General features: G+C 47.2%; 1 protein-coding gene across 1 annotated transcript; it reads right to left on the minus strand.

The window, feature by feature from the left end:
• Positions 1-419: 419 nt before the first annotated feature.
• Positions 420-21,134, minus strand: LOC126503693 (palmitoyltransferase ZDHHC11-like). Its single transcript, XM_050145528.1, has 9 exons — positions 20,856-21,134; positions 12,781-12,959; positions 11,914-12,015; positions 9,756-9,880; positions 8,980-9,135; positions 7,781-7,893; positions 5,307-5,347; positions 1,009-1,101; positions 420-494 (listed from the first exon to the last, which is right to left on the minus strand). The coding sequence occupies exons 1-8, from the start codon at positions 21,132-21,134 to the stop codon at positions 1,011-1,013; spliced, it is 1,086 nt and encodes a 361-aa protein (XP_050001485.1). The 3' UTR covers positions 420-494; positions 1,009-1,010.
• Positions 21,135-22,225: the final 1,091 nt, after the last annotated feature.

Raw genomic sequence — 22,225 nt, forward strand, 5'->3', positions numbered from 1 at the left:
CTCAGATATCACACAGATACACAACTCTTCATATACTATACAGATACAGCAATACTATAGGTACCACACACCACATGTCACACAAAATAACCACACCTACATGACACACTATATACCACATTATACACAACATAACACATGAACTTTTGCCATGTTTATTTTTACCAAGTTATATATCAACATTTTATTGTGAAAATTTTCAAACATCTAGAAAATTTGAAAGTGAAAATACACATGTACTTAACACCTAGATTCTATTATTGCTAATATTCTTCTATATAGATGATTCTTGAATGACGATGGGGTTTGCATTCTGAAAAACTCATCATCATAAATGGAAGATATCTTCAGTCCAAAATACACATAATACACATACTCTACTGAAGGTCATGGCTCAGCAGCATCATGTACCACAAAGCAGAGGCGTCTCCTCACGATCTTGGTCTGACGGCTTGGCACTGCCATCCTGAGAGAAGCTCATTCTTATCGCTAGCCTAGGAAAAGGCCAAAATTCCAAATTAGAAGCATAGTTTTTAATATTAATTTTATACTATACCAAAACCAAAAACTTCTAAATTGCACCATTATTACCAGGGAACCCTACTGGCCCCTTAACCATTTGTTTTTGTCACTTAACTGTAAATCTTTTTCTATTGTTGTTTTTTGAGAGAGACTTTCTCTGTAGCTTTGGAGCCTGTCTTGGAACTAGCTCTTGTAGACCAGGTTGTATGTTACACCTGTAGCCTTCAGTGAGCCTCACTAACATGTGCAATGTTGCTTCGGTTTCAGAAGATTCATTTCTTCACTACATTTTCTACCCTCACTTCCTCTTGTTCTCCAGACACCTATGGCTGAGAATTTCTGTCCCTCTGAGTACCATTCTACAATTGTAAAACAGTATCAGTCAAACAGGAGCTCAATGCATTGCTCTCCGCAGGTTGGGGAAACTGTGGACCTGCAGGTGACACAGGCCTGTGTCGTGAGGCCCAATCAGCACGCTATATTCACCTTTACTGTGGAGGAGTCTTTGGAGCTGGAGCTATGAAACCCGTATTTGACTTCGGTGGAAGAGCAGACAGCAGGAACTTCTGGGACTCCATCCTGAAGAGGAAAGGCAGGCACATCAGCGTGAGGGAGACCCCGTAATTGAGGCTGAAGAATCGCATACCACTGTTTTAGGGCCATGTGTACTACCCAATGGGAAACTATAACTGGATTCTAGTGTGATGGACCCTCACCACTTTGATACAGAAAGTGCATCCTCATATGACTTGGGCCCTGGGTCAGACCTCTGTTTTCCCAAGTAATCATCAGTCTTTTCAAATGGATAAAAGCTCACACGTGCATGCACCCCCAGCATCTCCAACTCATGGAAGTTTCTTGTAGCAGATCCAGAAAGCTTAATAAGAGGTGATCTGGAGTATCCAGGGAGCTCTGAGGTAATCACCTTAAAGCATAGGAAGGCAGAAGAACACAGAGACTCAACATAAGAGAAGGGAAGGGCTAGCCATGCTACCGACAGTTTTGAGGGTGAAAGCATTCCAGAAGCTTCCTGAATGCTTTTAGCCAGACTCTTCCTCAACCCCTCTGGGTAGTGCTGACCAATAAGGGGCAATGCTGCCTGTGAGACACTGGAGAGCCCAGCTTTGTGTGGAGACAATGAGTCTGTGCTAATGTCTTCTGCAGCACGGGAAACCCAATTCAAACCACCTGGGAGGGGGCAGCTGACCGGAACGCCTTCAAAGTCAAAACAAGAACGTTCTTCCTATGTGAACTCTCAGTCTGTTTCTGTTTGCTTCCTAACTCTATTATTCCATCTATTTCATGGAATATTTCACAACCGATGCCAGAGGAAATGGTCCCAGTAAATGAATGGTCTACCAACCATTAGGTAAAGTTCTCTGTGAAATTGGGGCCAGAGTACTCCACTAACCAATAGCTATAATTGATACCTGTATCCCATGGGCACTTGTGCTTGTGACTGGCGCAGTGCCACACAGGGCTAAGACAATAGCCATGCTCTCTGGGCTGTGATGGGCCAAAGCAGACCAGTGTGCTTGTTATCTACATCCATGGCTAGGTTGTCATAGAAACAGCTCCTGTAACTGAAAGGATAGGAACTCGAGCAAGCCCTGACTGTGTCATGTCCTGGTGAATGCGTGTTTGACACTACCCAACCATGTCAACCCCAGAGCCTCAGACCCATGGAGGAACAGCAAAGTCTTCTCCCTGGGGTGAGGTTCAGAGGCCAGGTGCAAATATGCCCACTATAATTTTCTCCTTCCTGGATGTTTATGGCCTGAAGACTGTCCCTTAGAGAGACTGTGCCTACTAAGATAGGCTAAACCTGTCCCCTTGATCCAACTGTATATCATAAACTCTGCTCCTTTATTATCTGTGTGTAATAACTATGTCTTCTTAACTAGTTGTATGCAATAACTCCACCTTTTTTGTTCAGCTCTGTGTAATAAACATTCTGAGCTTCTGGGTGCTGTGGTTTCTCCAGAAGAGAGCCCAGACCACCTGATGCCAGTTTTCTGTCTGGGCACCTGCCTGTGCCTGTCTTTTCTTCATTACTTCACCACCCCAGGTAGGTGCAAGTCCCTGGAGCCATGCTGGATGTGCACTAAAGGACAGGTAGGATTATACTGACCATTACACTTTGAGAGTTGTGACTATGCCCTGTGTTCTGTCAGATGCACATAACTAACCTTTCCAATACAAGGCTAATTCATCATCACGCTGGAAAAAATACTATAAAGTAAAAAAAGTATTTCAGATACGATGCATGTGTATATCCCAAAGATGAAGTTTTTTGTATTCCTAAAATCATGGTTCTTCTTTTAACAATGTTGAAAATATGTGTGGACTTTAAAAAGTGAGCTCCAAGAGTGAGATGTATGATTTCAGTCTAATTTAACAGAGAAATTAGACTGAGAAATCTGATGAAGAAGAACTCAAAGAAGGACCTTGGAAATGCCAGCCGTGGCTCCTGGTAGGCAGGAGACTTGAGCGAGGAAATTAGTTTTATTTATAAAATTCTGCAATTTCCAAAAGTTTTCTATAATATACGTCTATTTGGTAATAAGAAACAAAATGAAGTGGTTTGGGGTTTGGAGTGGAGCTATAGTCATGGCCACAGTTAGGTTTTGCTAGCCTTTCAGGAAGAGGAGAGAGAGAGAGAGAGAGAGAGAGAGAGAGAGAGAGAGAGAGAGAACTCTGGAAGTCTGCTTAAAAGATTAGACAGCATTTCAAACCAATATTCACAATTATTTGGTTACACAACAATACTGCCAATCAAGTTTCAAAGAAAGCCAATTTAGACCAAATTATTAGTTCTTTAAGAGAAAATGATTTTGTGGGTTTTTTTTTTTCAAAATAAGCTGTCCTCACTGACCAATAGATGAAAAAAAACTAAAGCAACTCTTAGTATTTGCATGAATGAAGTGTGAACCTTCCGCTATGTTTTTAGGCCCTGCAGTGCCTCTGACCCTGAACTGCAGGGAGGAATGGGGTGCATGGAAAGCTTCTGTAAGGTATAAGCTTCCTGGGCACAGAGGGCGGAGAGGGGCCACAGGGCCAGCCTATTCCTCACCCTGAAGAGATGGGCCACTGGGGTCTTCACTATTCCTCTCTGGACAAACACCAGCTTTTCATTAAGGAAATGAGAGTGTCTACTGATGATCCTCAGAGAATCACGGAGAATGTATCCTCTCTCCACCAGACATGAGTAGAGATTCTCTCTTTCATCTCCTATTCCATCTCCTGCCTCTGCCCTGCCATCTCTTAGTATCTTTCATGGAGAGGTCATGGCTTTCTGCTCAGAAGACTAGCCTCCTGTGCTCATGGCAGAGTCCCCTGAGGTTTGGGCTGCAGGGAAGCAGCTAAAGAAGCCACAATGCAGATCTAAGGCTGCCCGGTGCAGGCCACTAACCTGTGAGGACCCAGAGTAGCTGCTTGTAGCCTGCTCAGTAGACACGGTAACCTGCAGTGTCCTGGCTGGGGGACCATGACTGAGGGCTGGATAGGGGGTATGCATACGTGTGTCTATCTGAGGAGGCTTCAGTGAATGTCTATTTTTTCCATTAATTTGTACTAATAGACCCTAGAAATGAGGTAACAGAAATGAGACAGTAAAAATGCACCATCCATAAAGCTGAAAAGGACTTTGTATGATAACTCCTCAAAGTACACATGCATTTGTGCTTAGGGTGTGATAAGGAACGCACAACAGAAAACCGAGGTGGAACCGTCAGTTAGTGTGTGTAACCATGCCTCTGTTACAGTTTTTCTTGGCTATACAAAAAAAAAAAATCATGGGAACAGAGAACACTATGAAATGTGTGTCTACCCTCAGTGTGAGGGTCGACTTCTGACTTGCCATTCTGTGGCATGGGCCTTGCTTTCAGGCAGAACTATCTGTCACTAGGGAGCATACTTACTCAATATATCAAGATTGAATTGAATGACAAGCTCTGACTCTCAGGATCTTAAAATCTAAACCAAACACTGTTAAAGACTGATAGGTACACATCTGCCCACATGGCTATACATGGATGTAGAAAATAAACCAACAGAGCTGGGGAAACAGCTCAGCGGGCAAAACTATTGCCCTGCAAACAGAAGGGTATGAATTTCATTCCTAGCACCCATGTAAAAAGCTGGATGTGGCAACACATGACTGTCATCCAAGCACTGGGGGAGCAGAGGTGAAGGATTCCTGGAGTTCACCGGCCTGCCAATCTAGCTAAGTCAGAAAGCATCTGGTGGGGTGGGGCTGGGGGAAGTAGAGAGACAAAGATAGAAACAGAGATGCTGGGTCTCAAAAAATAAAACGGAAAGCAGCCAAGGAAGACGTCAACCTTTGGCCTCCACACACATGTGCACACGCACACAAAGAGAAGCAGCAGCCTTGTTTTATGCATTCGTACAACTGCTAAGGAGGTTTCTCAGTGTGTACAACTACATAAACAGCTAGGAATGTCAGTAAGCTAAGGGGAACAACTGTACTTTATACTGTGCCATTCCATCATTTCAAACATCACATCACAAACTATTTTCTAAAGCCCTTTGAGCTAAGAGGTTATAGCCGTTTAACCTTAACACAGAAGGGGGGGGCATTTGGTCCTGCCCCAACTTAATGTGTCAGACTTTGTTGACTTCCCATGGGAACCCTTACCCACTGGGAGGAGTAGATGGGGTTTGGGCTGGGGAGAAGGTGTGGGAAACAGGAGGAGGGGTGGGAGAACGGTGGATGTAATGTAAAATGAAATTAAAATAATAATAATAATAAAGCTAACACTCACCTCGGTGAGCATTGAGACCAGTTCAAGTTACTACTCTTTTCCTACAGAGAAAATGAAAATGGACAAGTGAGTCAAGAAGCTACTTATGGTGGGCTTCCTGCCTGCAGCTCACAACTAGACCCTATCTATCTTCAGTTTCGAGCGACAGCACCTGGGAAGGTCCCTTCCTTAAACAGCACTCTTCCTTAGAACCATTTTTATGTTTTCTTTTCTCCATGGCTGGGTGGGAGAGGGCCTGGCAGCTGGCCAGGTGGTAGTATTTATGCAGTTTTCTGGGGACCGTTTACTGTTTTCACCACTGGTGAGTCTATATTCCCCTTTCACCTTCTTTTCCATGGGAAGAGCTTTCTGGTCCCCCTGCCTTGTCACTAACACTGGTACTGTCAGACATTGTGGTGGAGGTTAGCTGGTGGGTGTGTGGGTGTTTTATCGTGGTCTTATCAAACGATGTCTACCATTTTCCACAGGCTTCCTTGTCATCTATGTCCTCCTTGCAAAGGATTTGATCAGATTTAGGGCCATTTCATTAGAAAGCTTTTAGTACATTTGGTATGTGTGTTGTTTAGAAACACCTTGACAATGGCTTGCATTTCATCTTCTTAATGACAATTCTCAAAAATAAAATTTTATATTTCATAAATTACCACTGTCTCATTTATCTAGACATTGATGCCACTGTTGTGTTAGCAGTAATTGCTGAGTTCAGCGTCCACAAAGACTTTGCTTTCTTTAGAAATTTATAATTTGATTTTCAAACTTAGACCTATAGTTGGCTTTGAATTTTCTGCAGAGATAAAGAAAAATTCATAAAGCTTTTCAGTCTTGGGTATATTCAGCTCAGGGCCATCCAGGGAAGCCACACTTCTCCCGAGTTAACCTTGCTATCTTTGTTCAACACAAGCTGATCAGAAACGAAAGGTACAATTCTGGGCCTTTACTCCATTCATCTGGTATGAGGCTGTTGAAAAGCAGTTAAGGTGCTAGTTTACACATTTTTAAGGATTATGTTGTCTATAAACAGTTTCCTGCTGGCCACTGTGTGCCTTAAGCCAGCATTGCACTGTTGTCCAAAGTGGTGAGAATGGACGTCCTTGTCTGCTCCCAGCTGGGGGGAGGGGAGGTCACTTTTTCACCATCAAAGCCACAGACTAACGAGCTCTTCGTGGTTTTTATTTTATTCTCAGGCTGTGGGTATTTTTTTAAAAACCAGAAATAGGGTTTTAACAGAGCCCATATGTATCTTTTGTATGGGCTTATATAATTAAAAGGTTCTTGACTCTTATTCTAACGGTATTTTATTACAATAATTGATTTACAGGTGTTAGACAGATGCATTTCTAGAATACGCATCACTTACTCTTGGTGTACAGCTCCTTTACCATATGTTTTGGTCTGATAATGTTTTATGAGTTTTGCTTATATATACAGAATATCTTTGGCTCACTATAAGCTTCTCTTGTGCTGATATTTTCTGGCTTTAATATCAAGTTAATCCTGGTGTCGCCCAATAGGTTACTCCCTCCTCTGTGAGCTGAGTTTATGCGCAACTACTTTCTTCTTCCTCCTCCTCTTCTTTTTTTAATTGAGAATTTCATACAATATGTTTTGATCAAAATTTTCCTCTTTCCCAGCTCCTCTCAAATTCCCCTCAACTTCATGTTCTTTCTCTCTCTTAAAAACTAAACAAAAACAAAATCAGAAGAAGACACACACACGCAAATTAAGTGTGATTTGTGTTGGGTAACTACTGCTGAGAATGAAGCCTGACCTGGAGTGTGACTGAGTCAGAGATACTACACCACACACCACACAGACATACCACACAGACACATAATACACTTCACATAGTCACACCACACACCCGACATTAGACACATCACACAAACATACCAACACCTCACACACTATACACCATATAAACACAACATACAAATTTACCAACCCCTCACATACCAAACACCCCACACATCACACAGGCATACCACATACCATACACATCACATGTCACACAAACACAACTCATAGACATAGACATACCACATACCACATACCACAAAGATGTATCACATACAACATATAGACATACCACATAAGGTACTATATGCCACGTAACACACTACACAAAAGCATCACACACCATACACATACATCACATATTACACACAATAACGTATATACATTATATACCATGTGTAGACATGCACGTCATATTTGACACAACCAAACTACACTTAGACCATGCACTATATATATTACATACCACATAGAAACAGATACCATACACGAGCACACATGTACATATACATTATACACTAAGCACCATATGTACACAGACACTCTACACACCACACACCTCCAGTGAGTCGGGACAGTCTCAACAGTGAAACTCAGGACAAAGCTGGGATGCTTATATAAGGTATACCACACATTGGTCTCTGCCCTTCCATGAGCATGACACAGAAGAACAAACACACCTGGGAAAGGTTCCCCTTTTTCCGTAGAGGTAGCTCTTTCTTTTCTGCTGAGTGTGAATTCCTCTGGAATCGGGGCTGCATCATGTAGTCAAATGTGCTCAGGTTCTTGGCAACTGCAAAGGGAAGGGGCAGGAAAGGGCAGGGTCATGCAGCAGCCATGCACAATGTCACACAGCACCCCATATGCAGTGTGCAATCAACCTTGCCAGGGAGTGACTGCCTCGCTTTGCATGTCCCAAGACCAGGAGGAGGACCAGGTATGTCAGACCAGACAAGCTATGATCTGCACATTTTATGACTGACAGGACCTATTTCCTGTTGCCCAAGGCAAACCTCTAATTAAGCTCAGAGGTAGGGTGGCCCAGAGGAGCTGAGCTGTGGCACCTCTCAGGGGTCCCCTGCTTTGCCTCATGATAGACAACTCCAGACCTTCCTGGGATGGCTTCCGGAGGCCAGGCTCAGGAAAGACTAGTCTGTCCAAGGGTCCTGGAAGCCCTTCATATTCAGGGAGATTGAAATCCTACTGGAAGGAATACTGGATCCCTGAGCTGACCTTGTCAGCTGCCTACCCACCCTTTGCCTGCTTCCCCCAACCCAGTGCAGTCACCTCACCCTAGATGCTCTGCCTCAGAGAACACAACCATACCTAGCAGAAGCAATCTGAGTTACTGCAAGAAGACCAGATTTTTTTTTTTTTTTTTTTTTTTTTTTTTTTTTTTTTTTTTTTTTGAGGAAAGAGCTGTACATGCCTATTCCGGGCCTGTGCTTCTTAGGGAGGGGTGTGAATTTTCAAAACCAACACACACGAGCAGATGGTTTACAAGCATTTCTGAGGAGCTGCAGGGCCACCAATGACCCTATCTGTAGCTCAAGTAGCAGACGGGGTAGGCTGCCCCAACCCCAGAGGTCCTCCAGAACTTGACTTTGCATTGTTTGAGTGATGAATCTCCCTAGGCCCAGCCAGTTGTGAGCCAGCTTCTAGCACCTATGTAGAGTAAGTCTGTGGGCCAGCACTTGCTAATTCCTTCTAATTAAAACAGTCCTTCTTTCCAAGGGTTATGTAAATGACACTCAGACCACCTGATGAGCACATCCAAGCTGAGCAATGTCGCTGTAGATCCTTTAGGGTGACCAGGCACCGGCAGCTCCCCAAGACGTTGTCTCCCTCAAGATGAGGGAAATCTGAAGTGGGTACTTACTCAGGTAGAAGTGGAAAATGAGCAGGTGCCCGAGCAGCACGAAGCTGGCAATGGCTAGCAGGAATACCACCACCATGATGGACAGGACTACAGGGGTCTTCACAGGCACAGGCCACAGTGGGAGGAACAGCAGCCATATGTTCTCAGCACTGATCTCTATGAAGACAGAGAGACATGTCCATCTCATACCTGCCCAAACTGCAGCACCTGTGGTCAGGTAAGCAGAGGGACAGAGGGCGAGTGAGGACAGCCAGCCAAGGGATGTGCTTTCGCCCTGTATATCCCCTGATCTACTGCGGGTCCCAGGGTCCCACCCACTGTGGCTGGCTCTGTGATATCCACTTTATGAATTCAAGATGATAATTAGGGAGAAGTTCCTCAATACTGGAGGGTAGAGCCAGTCCCTCTTATTTCAGACATTTGTGCCATGGGCTTGTGCCTCTGGACCTATTTAATCACAGACTCTCTGAACTTCCCCTCAGAGTCTGTTGCTCAACTTAACAGCCCCACTGTCTGCTGTTCTTCTCTACAAGTAGTTGTGTCCTACAAGACAAGCTCCTGCCTTCTCCGCCCAGCCCTGCTAAAGCATCCACTGTCTAGTGTCAAGACTGACTGAAGGGACAGAGGAGTCCAAGTATACCTTACTCTAATCTTTGGATGTTAGGTCTCAGAGGAGCTCACTAAAGAGTGAAGGAACATGGAGAGTGAGGCTGGGAAGCCTAACACTTGGCACGTGAGAACCAGGTGGAAACAGTTCCTGAGCATCAGAAGGGTACCTTTATACAGAGGGTCTGTGCGAAGCTCGTCGGGGTTGACTAAGTACTGGATGAAGACGTACAGCAAGATAACCATCACGATAAGCACGCCAACTGCCGCTGAGGCCACAGAGCAGAAGAAGAACCTGCGTGAGAGGAGTGGGATCCTGCCCTGAGATGAGCGAGTGGGAGGTCCGGACAGACTAACCCCCAGTCAAGCACATGAGGTCAACACACAGGTCTCGTGCGGGTGACCTCAAGGAAGCACAGAGCCCAAACTCTACTTGTGTCTTCTATATTTTTATGTTCCTTCTGCCACGTCTTTCACATACCCTAGGCAGATGCTCGCTTCTGACTTTACTGATTGTGTCTCACATTCCCTACAGCCTTCTGCCTGAGTCCTCATGTCCTTCCATCCTGCAATCTGGATAAGAATATCATTGCTGTACGATGGGAAAAGTTAATCCCTAAGATGGGAGACTATCACCTAGGCAGACAGAACCTCTTCCAGCAGCCACCATGCTCTAACCATGGCCATTCACGAATCACAGCCTTTCTTCTCCTCCTCCTCCTCTTCCTACTCCTCTTTCTTCACTGCCTTCTCATGCACTGGACTGACCTCCTCCAGCCTTTATTGCACCCCATTCTGAAAGACCGATTTGGCTTCCTGTTTATTAGGGCTGTGACACATGGGACTTTCTTTCAGGGCTTCTGTTCAACTCTGGGGCCAAATTATAACAAAATGCTATTGCAGAGCTAGATATATGGTTCAGTCGTATCAGTTAAGAGTACTGACTGCGCACCAGGGTTCAGTTCTTAGCACCTATATGGTTACTGTTTGTAACTCCGGTTCCAAGGGGGATATAATGCCCTCTTTTGTCCTCTGAGGCCAAGAGGAGCCCAGACATAACATGCAGGCCAAACATCCGCATACACGGAATAAAAATAAAAAATTTAATTTTTTAAGTGTCATTGCCCCCCATGCTTTCTTAGGCCCTGGAGAATGAGGGGACAAAAGTGAAGATGTAAGGATCGGGGTACCTAGTGAGGATGGTATCCATCACCCTCTGCTCTTCCCCAACCCCAATTTCACTACACAGAGGCTATGTCTCAATGCCCAATCAAGTGTGCCTTCTTCTGTCCTCTCCCAACTCATGGCCAGGCCACACCCTTACCTATTCCAAGTTGTCTTCCCAGAAGTGCCTGGTTAGTTGAAGAACCTCATGATTCTCCATAAGTCAGTGTGAGTCACTCAAAGGGACTGTGGTCAAGGGTCTCCTGGCTTATCTAGTCCCTGCCAGAACCATGGTAACACATCACCAACAGGCCACACTGCAATGCCTAGTAACCGTGGCTGCATTTTTCCAGCTCAATCAGGAAGGAGCAAAACTTACATCTGTGGCCCCAGGCACCTCCCTGGATGGATGGCAGAGCCCTCACAGCACAATGTATTGTCAGAGCACAGCAAGGCATGGGGTTTGGGGGTAAGGAGCTACTATATCCTGCTCATCTTCAGGACTCCCAGGCCAGTGGTTCTCAACCTGTGGGTAGAGACCCCTTTGGCAAACCTCTCTCCAAAACTATTCACATTATGATTTATAACAGTAACAAAATCATAGTTATAAAGTAGCAACAAAAAATAATTTTATGGTTGGGGCCACCACTACATGAGGAACTGTATTAAGGAATCACTCACAGCATTAGGAGGTTTGACCAGTACTGTCCTGACCTGGTGTCCAATAGCTCTCTGGATTCTGCACTCATGATCAAGGCAATGCCTTAGGGTGGCCTAGATGCTCACTCCTGTGCTCAAGAGACTAGCCATTGCTCTTGGGCTAGTGGCCATGGCATTGAGAAGGTAGATAGGCCTGAATCGGGAAGCTTAGAAGGCTCAGCCAGGCTGTGACTCACTCACTGTTCATGGTGAGCTTTGTGAGTGTGATCTTGTTCCACACGTTCAGGAACAGTCTCACCAACACATATCAGAACCAGCAGCAAATGGACACTAATTAATTCTGCCATAGCTGGAAACAGAGACATGACCTAAAGGTCACCCGTTCCCCGTGCTGTTCCCGTCCTGATGGCCCCCTCCGATTGGTCGCCTGTCACCGATTTCTATGAATCCCAGACCACAGATCCCCTCCCCCACGTTGCACCTTTGAACCCAAGAGTGCCTCACCGGTAGTTTCTGCTGCCCACACAGTTGTTCAGCCATTTGCAGTGGTGGTCGAAGCCAGAGACACATTTGTTGCAGGAGCTGCAATGCTTGGCTTTCTTGCTCCTGGGAGAGAAATCGGGAGAAACAGCCTGCTGGTCCCAACAGCACCACAGGAACTGAATGTCTACCATGAAATGGAGGGTGGGTCCTCTATCTGAAGTCAGAAGGGGGTTGGAAGTCTGTAGGAAAGACAAGGTCACCTTGGGAGAGAGATGAGCCTGTGCCCATGGGCACTGCTCTTGAAAGGTGGACCCTGGACATGCCTGTAAGTAGGCTTGTTTGCTAGATGGGAGCCTAAAAAATCTAGGACTTGAAGGCTGTTGGTACCTTGCCCAGTATCTACAGTGCCTTCCTGCAGCTAAGTCAGTGTATTGCCCTCCTCAGGTCCTGGAGACCTTGAATCCCACCAGAATCAGCTGAAACTGCCCTCCCTCCTTCCCAGTTGGGAATGTGAGGTTTATCAGAAAACCATAAGAAAGTGGCACATTTGCCCCCCAACCACGACCACCACAAATAAGGGTCTCTGTGTACAAGAGAATCTGAGAATAACATAGCTGGACCTTAGATTGCAGCTCTTCATTCCAAGGGAAAGAAGCACTGGGAACCGGAAGGCAGGATTCTCGGTCTACAGGGTAGGGTGGTATAGTGTGGCCTCCGGGGGGGGGGGGCTGTGAGCACATGGCTGTGTCCGCCATGGGGTGCCACAAAGGGCCAATGCCCAACAGCAGCAGGATCAGCTGGTCAACTATGGGGCCACAGGCAGCAGTCCTCTCCACCCAGACTTCTAAAAGCGACCCTGCCCCACTGCTCAGCAGAGACTCCACTCACACAGTAACCTCACACAGGTTGCAGTACTGGTTCTGGATCACGTGTGCGTGTTTGGACCGGTCGAAGGTCGGCACAGGCTCCGAGTAGTCCTTTTTGAGTCGGACATTGGTGTCAGCTGGATCAATGGTAGTTGCGACCAAGTGCACGATGAGGTGGAACAAGGACAACCCACCCATCAGCTGGGGCTGTCAAGGAACACACAGCCCTGAGCCTGGCTGACATGATGTAAGGTGTTTCCCAGGGACTAAGGAAAGACCCTGGAACTCCTAGTCATTGCTATCTGCAGCACCTGAGAGCAGATCCTGTAGAGACACTCTCTTCAGAGACCCAGCCAAGCCAGTCAACTACTGGCCACAGTGTGCACAAGCCCTGAAATGCCTTATGTGAGCAGGTACAAGGAAGAGCTTGGAATGATAGCTTCAGAGGCTCAAAGTGGTTCACCTGGTGGTGGGTGTTTCATAGGTGGGAGAAGCCTAGGGTATAACTGGGACCAGGTCATACCAGCCCATGTAGGAAAGGCGATCACATTGGTAGTAGAGTTACTGTGGGCCACAGCATAGTAGAAAATTATGTTAACCAGAAACATGAAGGCTAGGCAGCAGTCAGAGGGTACTCCCCAACCTCAGCCTGAGTTAGAACTTTCTGGGCCACCAGACTCTCAAGTACCTTTGGGCTTTGTTCATCTGAGCCTACCTGACCAGGAGGAGAAGGTCTTTGTCTCCTCCATCCCTCCTCCTGTCTCTAGGATAATATACAAAAGGGCTCTACTCTGTTGTTCTGCCTTCCTGGTGAGCCAGCATTTACAGTATCTCCAGTGGAAGCCAACAGGGTTCCCTATACCACAGCCTAAGCTTGTGCCAGTAGTCAGGCTACCTTGTGTCCAGACAAGACAAAGGCCATAAGCACAGACAACATAGACATAAAACCATAGACCTAAGAGAACGCCAATGAAGGTTTAAAAAAAAATCAATGAGGTAAGATAGGCCTGTGAGAGGCCCAGAGAGCGACCCAAACCCTGGACAGATCCTGTCTTGCTCACCCATCTTCCAGCATGAGCTGTCCAGTGCCCAGATTTCTGGGTGTGGGCACAGGACTGGAAAGCAGGTTCAGTGCACAGAGAAGTGACTGTGAGAACGACAGAAAGCTGTATTCCAGGAGGACAGAGCAGAAGCTGGTGCAGGGCTGGGTGAGTGTGTGGCAAAAGTGGCTAGGCGGTACATGCGGCAACAGAAAAGTTCCATCTGAGCCCCAGTGAACTCACATATGGCCTGCCAGGGAGGCAAGACAGATATCCGAAGCCCTTCCTATGGCCACCCTGCCCCCATAGTGTTGGGGCACTGGTCTATTGCAGAACAGATTATAGCTATAGTATAGGACAGTGAGACTAGGCACAGGGCCACTCAGTTGTTGATACTACCATGATCAAGAGCATGGGCCAGCGGTTGATCCCACCCTTGGAAGCCGAATTGAGGGCTGATGTGCTGCCCTCGTGATGATGGGGAGTGGGAAGCATGTTCAGAGCCAGGGATGTTGATGGGTGAGGGCCAACAACACAGGAAGTCTTACACTGCTTGGGTGTTGGCTCTTTCCCTGTAACACTAGAGTAGACCTGGACTAAAGGAAACCAGTGGGCAGGTAGGAAGCCCAAGAGGACTTTTGAGGAACAAATGAGAAACCCTCCATGACTATGCCTTGTGATACCCTTACATAGTCTCTAAATCACCAGTATCCATACTCTGATCACACATGTAAGTCCCACTGTTGAAGGCTCCTGGGGCACAGGCTGATCATAGGGAGGCTATAGTTGCAAAGTAGTTCTCAGGGTAGAGCCGGGTTCCCTTGAACCTGGACCTGCCACGCAGTCAGTACCCAGCCTTCGTGTGGAGTACCAGGAGGCCACCCTAAAAGCACCAATATGGCATAAAAAGTCTCCAGTCCCATGGGAACTCGGATCTCAGACACAACCGTCCCCTGTCCCTCTAGGACATGGAGCTCTCCTATGGAAGAAGTTGCAACACATCTTTTTATCACATTTTCCTGCACACAGCTTGTCCATGAACACTGTGCCAGCAAATTCTGTGCCATTCAGGGATATTTCTGTCACCCACAAGAATCGTGCTGGTGACCTTACTATACTATATTTTGCTCCAAATGACCTGGCTGGCCACTCCCTACCACACACCAAGGTGACATTCCCAAGGGAGCCCAGAAGAAAAATCTTCAGGATCTGCCCCTGATTTCACGTAAGCCTTGTCTCAGTGGATGGCTAACCGTGAAAGCAGGGTGAGGCATACTCCATGGAGGCCTCCCTCCAACTCCCTCTGGAAGTTTCCATGTGGGAGCCTATGAGAACCACAGCTGGCTGGAACATTCCCTAGCAACAATCTGTGTTTAGTAAACAAACAAAGGAAGGGCGCCAGCTCAGGACACCACCCTCCTCAGTCTTCTCGAACTAGTGACCTCTCCCTTGTCCTGTTTCCGCAGGAAGAGGGGAGGCCTAGGAGTAGCCAACATTCTGGTACTGTCTTGGCTCATGATTCCTCTAGGGCAAATTCTGTGGTTGAGCTACACAGCAGCCTAAGACACCCTGCTCGACGCCCCCACGCCTAGTGCACATTTATAACAAACCCAGGACTCTGAAACAGATATCTATGGTTAGATTTTGATGCTGCACAGCAAACCCTACTGTCTAAGCTGTTTGTCTGTTCCCTTGTCAACAAGGTGGGAGTCCCACTAGCAACAGGACCCTCATGGGTCCCCAGAATGGCCGGCCCTTTCTCTTCTGCACCACAAGAAGGATATTCAGGCTTTTTCTTTTCTGCCTCTAGTTCCCTTGGGTACCCGCCACAAAAAACCCTTGTTCTTCTCCTAACCCAGCCCATCATTTCCCAGCCCCTCATGGTGCCTAGAAGGTGCCAAATGATGTTGGCGCCCTCTAGTGGCTATAAACTAGCACTAAGTACTGCTGGTTTGAGAGTGACCCTGGTGCAGCCAGGCTGGGGACAGGTTACTAAAATGGTTCTAGCGATAACAGCCTGACCTAAAAACACAGGAAAGCTGCTGGGGCTGTAACTTCTCTGGACACTGGCTGGTGGCTGAGCTACCGAGTGGGTCGCTCAGGGAAGGAATGGAAGCCAGGCATTTGGGTATGCAGGAGGAATGGGGCACATAGCAAGAGCAGCTCAGCCCACTGCAGTAGGACCAAACAGCGATACAAATAAGAAGGCAGGCAGTGATTGAGGCAGAGCATACCTCCTAATATACCCATGTCCTGACACCAAAACTGGCAGCCTCGCTTGCAAAATAGGCATCACCAACCAGGTAAATGGGAACAAAGGGGACAATCTGATCCACTGTGATCACAGACCTTATAAAAATGAGGACTGTAGGCTGACACCGTGGCTCAGTAGCTGAAAGAGATTTCTGTGTGAGCCTGACAACCTGGATCCTGTGGTAGAAGGAGGGGACTGATTCCTGAAAGTTGTCCTCTGAACTCCACACACATGCTACAGGGCAAGCATATCACACACACACACACACACACACACACACACACACACACACACCACTTCATGGGAAACACAACAGACTGGATTGCCAGGACAGAAGATGGGTGAACACAGGGAGAAGACAGCACCACAGGCCAAGGACCAGGTAACATGGTACCCTCCAGGTCTTTCAGGACACCGTCACCCTGTGTCACTTTCATTTCAGACTGCTACCCCCAAAACTAAGAGGAAAACATCATCTCTTGCCTAAGACACCCACAGTGTTGGTCTCACACATTACCCCACAGAACCAATGGATACAAAATACAAGACAGAGGAAACAAGACAGAAGGTAAGGTGGTGGGTAGGAAGGGGAACCCTCCTTTCTAGGGCATAGGCAGGCAAGGTCAGTGGCCGATCAGGAGATTCGGCACTGTCTGTCGCTGTGCCCCCACGGGTACTCCACCCTAATGACAGAGTGTTGTGCCAACACCTGTCAACCTGACCGGCCACAGGTCACCTGATATCTCAGACATGCTTAGCCAAGTTCAGACAGGCAGCTGCCAAGCTCCACTAAAGAGACAAAGAGGCTGCGTCCTCGTGTTCAAGACTCAGAGCTGTCTGGATTCTGGGTTTTAAACTCTCTTATAAAGGACATTTAGAAAATTAGAAATTGCTGAATTGTTGCCTGTTTTTCACCCATGATAACGACATCTAGTAAGGATGCCCTGCCTTGTGTTGCATGGACAGAGGCAGGGGATTGAGTTATGCGTCTGATGACTTCAGTATCATCTCTAATCCCTCATTATGGTCAAGGGCCCAGGAGGCTCACAGGCTACATTGAAGGGCACACAGGAACAACTAGCATTGCTTTTCAACTCTTCAGACCCGGGGACTACCCAAGACAGATGCTATTGGAAGACAGAGGGTCTGGGTTTCAGGACAAAATAGAGGCTCACAGGCCAACAACAAAGTCTGGAGATTCTGGGGGACCAAGGAGGGTAGAGCAGAATTTGTGGGATACATGCTAGGTATATAGCCAGGTGGGTCATCACTGAGAGTTGGCACCTGTCACACTGATAAGAAGAAGGGAACATGGCTGGTGGAGTGCTACGTGTTTGAAGAGCATGACTCGGGCACCTACACCTTCCTGTCCCCTCCCTCAAAGGCACTTGAACTCCTGCATGGCTCAAATGCCCATTCTGTCGTGGTACCCGGATAGAGCCTGGGCTTTAGCAAAGGCTCCTCTTGGAACAGACAGGGATCTGAAGCTATTCACTCTACCATAGTTGATACCTACAGGCCATCCTCATCATATCTCCCCAAGATGGACTGAGTAGGAGTGTGTCCAGAATTCACACGTCTGGGAGGGATGTGCCTGGGATGTGTGCATATTCAGGGTGCATTGCTGGGGGTGGGGTCCTGCTGGGGATACAAGTGTGTTCGGGATATACATATGCCCAGGGTATGTGTATCTGGGATGTGTGTGTATGTGCCTGGCATATGTGTACTCAGGATGCATGTACAGAGTGGAGAAAGTCTTCCCAGGAAGCATGTGTGCCTGAGATATATGTATGCAGGATGTTTACACCTGGGGTGTGTGTGTGTGTGTGTGAGTGTGTGTGAGTGTGCACACATACACAAACACATGAGCCCAGGATGCATGTGTGCCTGAGATATATGTATGCAGGATGTTTACACCTGGGGTGTGTGTGTGTGTGTGTGAGTGTGTGTGAGTGTGCACACATACACAAACACATGAGCCCAGGATGCATGTGTGCCTGAGATATATGTATGCAGGATGTTTACACCTGAGGTGTGTGTGGCAGGATGTTTACACCTGAGGTGTGTGTGCGTGTGTGTGTGAGTGTGTGCACACATACACAAACACATGAGCCCAGGATGCACGTATGCCTGAGATATATGTATGCAGGATGTTTACACCTGGGGTGTGTGTGCATGTGTGTGTGTGTGAGTGTGTGGACACATACACAAACACATGAGCCCAGGATGCACGTATGCCTGTGATGTGTGTTCTCTAAGTATCCAAACATGTATGCCCACGATATGTGTTCCAGGATATGTGTTCCCAAGGGTGCATGCTGCCAGGATGTGTGTATACTTACAGGGTACCTGCCAATATCATCATTAGTTTCTCCCTAAAAATAAGTCTCCAACCACTAAAAGACTGCATGGTCAGCTAACCTACTCCAGGAGAACAGGAAATGGGGCCTGTCTTAGTTATGATTTCTATTACTGTAATAAAAACATCATGACCAAAAGCAACTTGGGGAAGAAATGGTTTATTTCATTGTACACTTCCAGGTAATAGTCCGTTACTGAAGGAAGTCAGGGCAGGAACTTGAGCAGGACAGAAACCTGGAAGAAGGAACTGAGCAGAAACCATGAAAGAACACTGCTTACTGTCTTACTACAGCTTGCTCAGCTTGCTGTTTTATACCATCCATGACCACCTGGTCCAGGGAAGGCATTGCCCACAGTAAGTTGGGCTCTCCCACATCAATTCTCAATCAAGAAAATGACCCACAGCCTTGTCTAGGGGCCAGTACTATAGAGGCATTCTCTCAATCAAGCTTCCCTCTTCCAAAATGACTAACTGTGTCAAATTGACATAAATACTAGACAGCACAGGGTCCAACCTTTCAGGGAAATCATAGTAACATAAGGCATTTACACGACCCAGAGATTGAACTCTAAGACTGGTAGGCAGGCAGTGACCTACAATTCCACTTAACGATGATAGAAAAAGAACATCCCAGTAATCTTGAAGTTAGTTGAAAGAAGGAATAATAAAAAATAAAGCTGAAAAATTAAGAAAGAGGCCAAGAGTAGGGAAAAGTAATACATTGTAAAGGTGATTCTCTCCAAGAAAGTCAGGTAGTGATGCACACCTGCAAGCCCAGCATTTGAGAGGCTGGGGCAGGGAGTGTGGGAGCGCACAGTAAGCCTGCGCTGCACGAGAAACCAATTCCAGGTGAAAAGAAAGAGTGGGGGGTAAGAAAGGAATGAAGAAAGGGAGGTAGGGAGAAAGGGAGGGAGGGAGGGAGGACGGAAAGGAGGGAGGGAGAAAGGGAGGGAGGGAGGGAGGACAGAAAGGAAGGAAAGGAGGGAGGCCGGGAGGGAGGGAGGCCAGGAGGGAGGGAGGGAGGGAGGAAGGAGGAAGGAGAGGAAAACAGGAAGGAAAGAAGGAAGGAAGGAAGGAAGGAAGGAAGGAAGGAAGGAAGGAAGGAAGGAAGGAAGGAAGGAAGGAAGGCAGGCAAAGAAGACATGCTACTATATGTCCTGAAGCCAGATGTAGTAGTGGGGTACACATCTAATTCTAACACTTGAGGGGTTGAGTCTGGAGGATCACAAGTTCATGGCCAGACTTGACCCTACCCAAAATTATTTGTATCCTTCAGAGATGAAATGAAAAATGTAGAAAATATTGTGAATAACTTTATTCAAGAAATTTGCTGTTTTAGAAGGAATGCTCAAATTTCATGAATATAGCTTACTAAAACGAACATGAGATGAAAGAGAAAAGCTGAATAACTCTTTACCTGTTACACTGAACTCATTATCAAGAGCCTTCCCACAAATACCCCTGAGAAGAAAAGAAGCAGCCACAGCTACACTGGGAGATATTCTGCCCCAGATTCTTCAACCAAAGGCCGAGAGGTGCCGTACTGTGGGAAGTTTCAGGGTGCTGCAACCACAAACTGTGGTACAGTGAGTGCTTTGGGCTCAATCCCCAGCACACACTAAAGTAATAAAGAAAATAGGGTCACTCAGTCTTGTGCACTGCACTGCCTCCTTCCTAACCACTACTCACACATGCCTGGTCCTCCCGACTCCAGGACCTGCAGAACGTCAGCCAAAGCAATGTGCCCCATAGAACCTATAGCCAGATTATGTTCACCCTAAGATGGTATCCAGGGATCATCTGTGGTTTGTGGATGTAATTTTCTGGGCACAGGTCCACTTTGCAGCAGCTTGGTACTGGCTCTAATGTGGACCCATGCCTCAGGACCTGATTTCTCTGATCAGAGGCTAAGTGTGATGCTAGATTCCAGGTGCCCACCCTGATATACACCATATATCCTGATATACACCATAAAGAAAACATTGACATAAGTTTCCCTACTGCCCCGTGGAACCATCTCTAAAGGCCTTTCCATGTCTTAGGGCTAGTCTTTGTAAGGATATACAAGCACATTGGCAGAATGAGGGTTGGAGGCAGTCAAGCAAATGCTTCTGAAGTCTTTTCTTACGGATCTAGCTACTCTGTGAGTCATCAGAGACGGTCTTCTCTGTGCACTGTAAGAAAGATAACATGACTGGAATCACCACCGCCAGGACCTCCACTGTTACCGTGTACCTAGCATATTCTACGTTCACAGTAACAAGAGCCTCTTCTCCTGGGCAAAGTGGAGTCACAGGACTGACTTCAGGGCCAAAGAAACAAGTGGTCTAGGCGGAGACAGCCCATTGCATAGGTGTGATGGGGTTCAGGGCCAGTTCTCTTGAGGACATTCAGAAGTCCCTCCACCTCCAAGAGATAGACAGCTCAGTGCCCCGCCCCACTAGCACAAAGGATACAACATAGGCAGCATATTTCCAGCTCCTTGGCAGAAAGGGGATGAAGATCCCAAAGGCAGCAACGAACATGACCAGAGAGGTGGTCCAGGATATTGCCTGGAAGGAGTGGAGGGGCGGTGACCAGCCATTCACCCTGGATAAAGGGCGTGGTACGATCTTCTTCACATTGTTGGCCTGGGCTTCTGGGAGGACCCGGTTCCGGCTCACACCACAGATGTTTATCTGAGAGATAGAAAGGGCACAGAGCGGTCTGTCCCTGGGCATAGAATGAGTGGCCTGCAATACCACTTGTCACTGTTGGGGAGGTCACCAGGACCTGGGTCAAAGGCTGATATCTATGTGGCAGGTTGGTATAGCTGACTAGGCTTGGCAGGAGATCCTTGTCCTGACAGGTAGGTTTGTAGCCCCCAAAATAGTGGGCACACAAAGTAGTTGGATATGTCTATCCCACCTCTGTGGGCACAGCTGTCCATGAATAGGCCCTGGTTGGGCCAGACCTGATAGAGCATCACCTCTCTCCTTGACACAATTCTGTCCTGAATGTTCAAGTGACAAATACCAGAAAATACATAGAGAACAACACTGAGCCCATCCTATTGAAGAACCCAAGTCCATCCGTTCCCCTAGAACCTTACCTCTCAGTGTGCTCCCTCCTAGAAGGGGGCTGCTATGAAGAACATCACTAGGGAGGGCCTGGGACAAGGGGAAAAAGCACAGTAGACTGATTTCACAGGAAAGGGCCCTGGCGGTGAGCCAACAAGGTGAGGCCTCATCTTCCTAACAGCCCCAAAGTTCAACTTTATTGTTGCAGCGTGAGAACATTCTTGTACCATACGTACCACACAAAGCTGAACACCACATGTAGAACATACAGGACGCTACTCCCCACATCAAACATATGCACCACTCAGTTCTTAGGACCCTGGACTCCTCTTCCTACCTGGCATGCCCATACTGTCTCCTCTGCGGGCATCAGTCCGTATTCTGCCTGAGACTCTTGCCAACACTCCCGCTTGCCTCCCTCAGAGCCACGCTCCACCCTCTGAGCTAGAGTCCCTTCATTCACCGCTTTCATAAGCGTGTAATTGATCCTCTTGAAATCTGAAGGCTAAGGGTGTCTGCAGCCTTAGTGAGCTGTGAGCTGTAGGCACTGGTGAGCTGTGGTTTCAGATCCAAGAATCAGTGGTACTGGGAGTTCCTAGCATCTGTGACTATTTTGGCTCAGGTCTCTTGCTTCTATACCCCCCACCTTCACTGTAGATTTCAGTGTGGACTCTGCCGTAGTTACTGACGCCGCTCTTGCCAACATTTCCAGAGCTTTCTGCATGGGTTACTCACAGCCATGAATTATCTCC

This window comes from Alexandromys fortis, unplaced genomic scaffold, assembly GCF_014885135.2.
Source record: "Alexandromys fortis isolate MF-2015 unplaced genomic scaffold, M_Fortis_MF-2015_v1.1 scaffold_50, whole genome shotgun sequence".
NCBI classification, from domain to species: domain Eukaryota; kingdom Metazoa; phylum Chordata; class Mammalia; order Rodentia; family Cricetidae; genus Alexandromys; species Alexandromys fortis.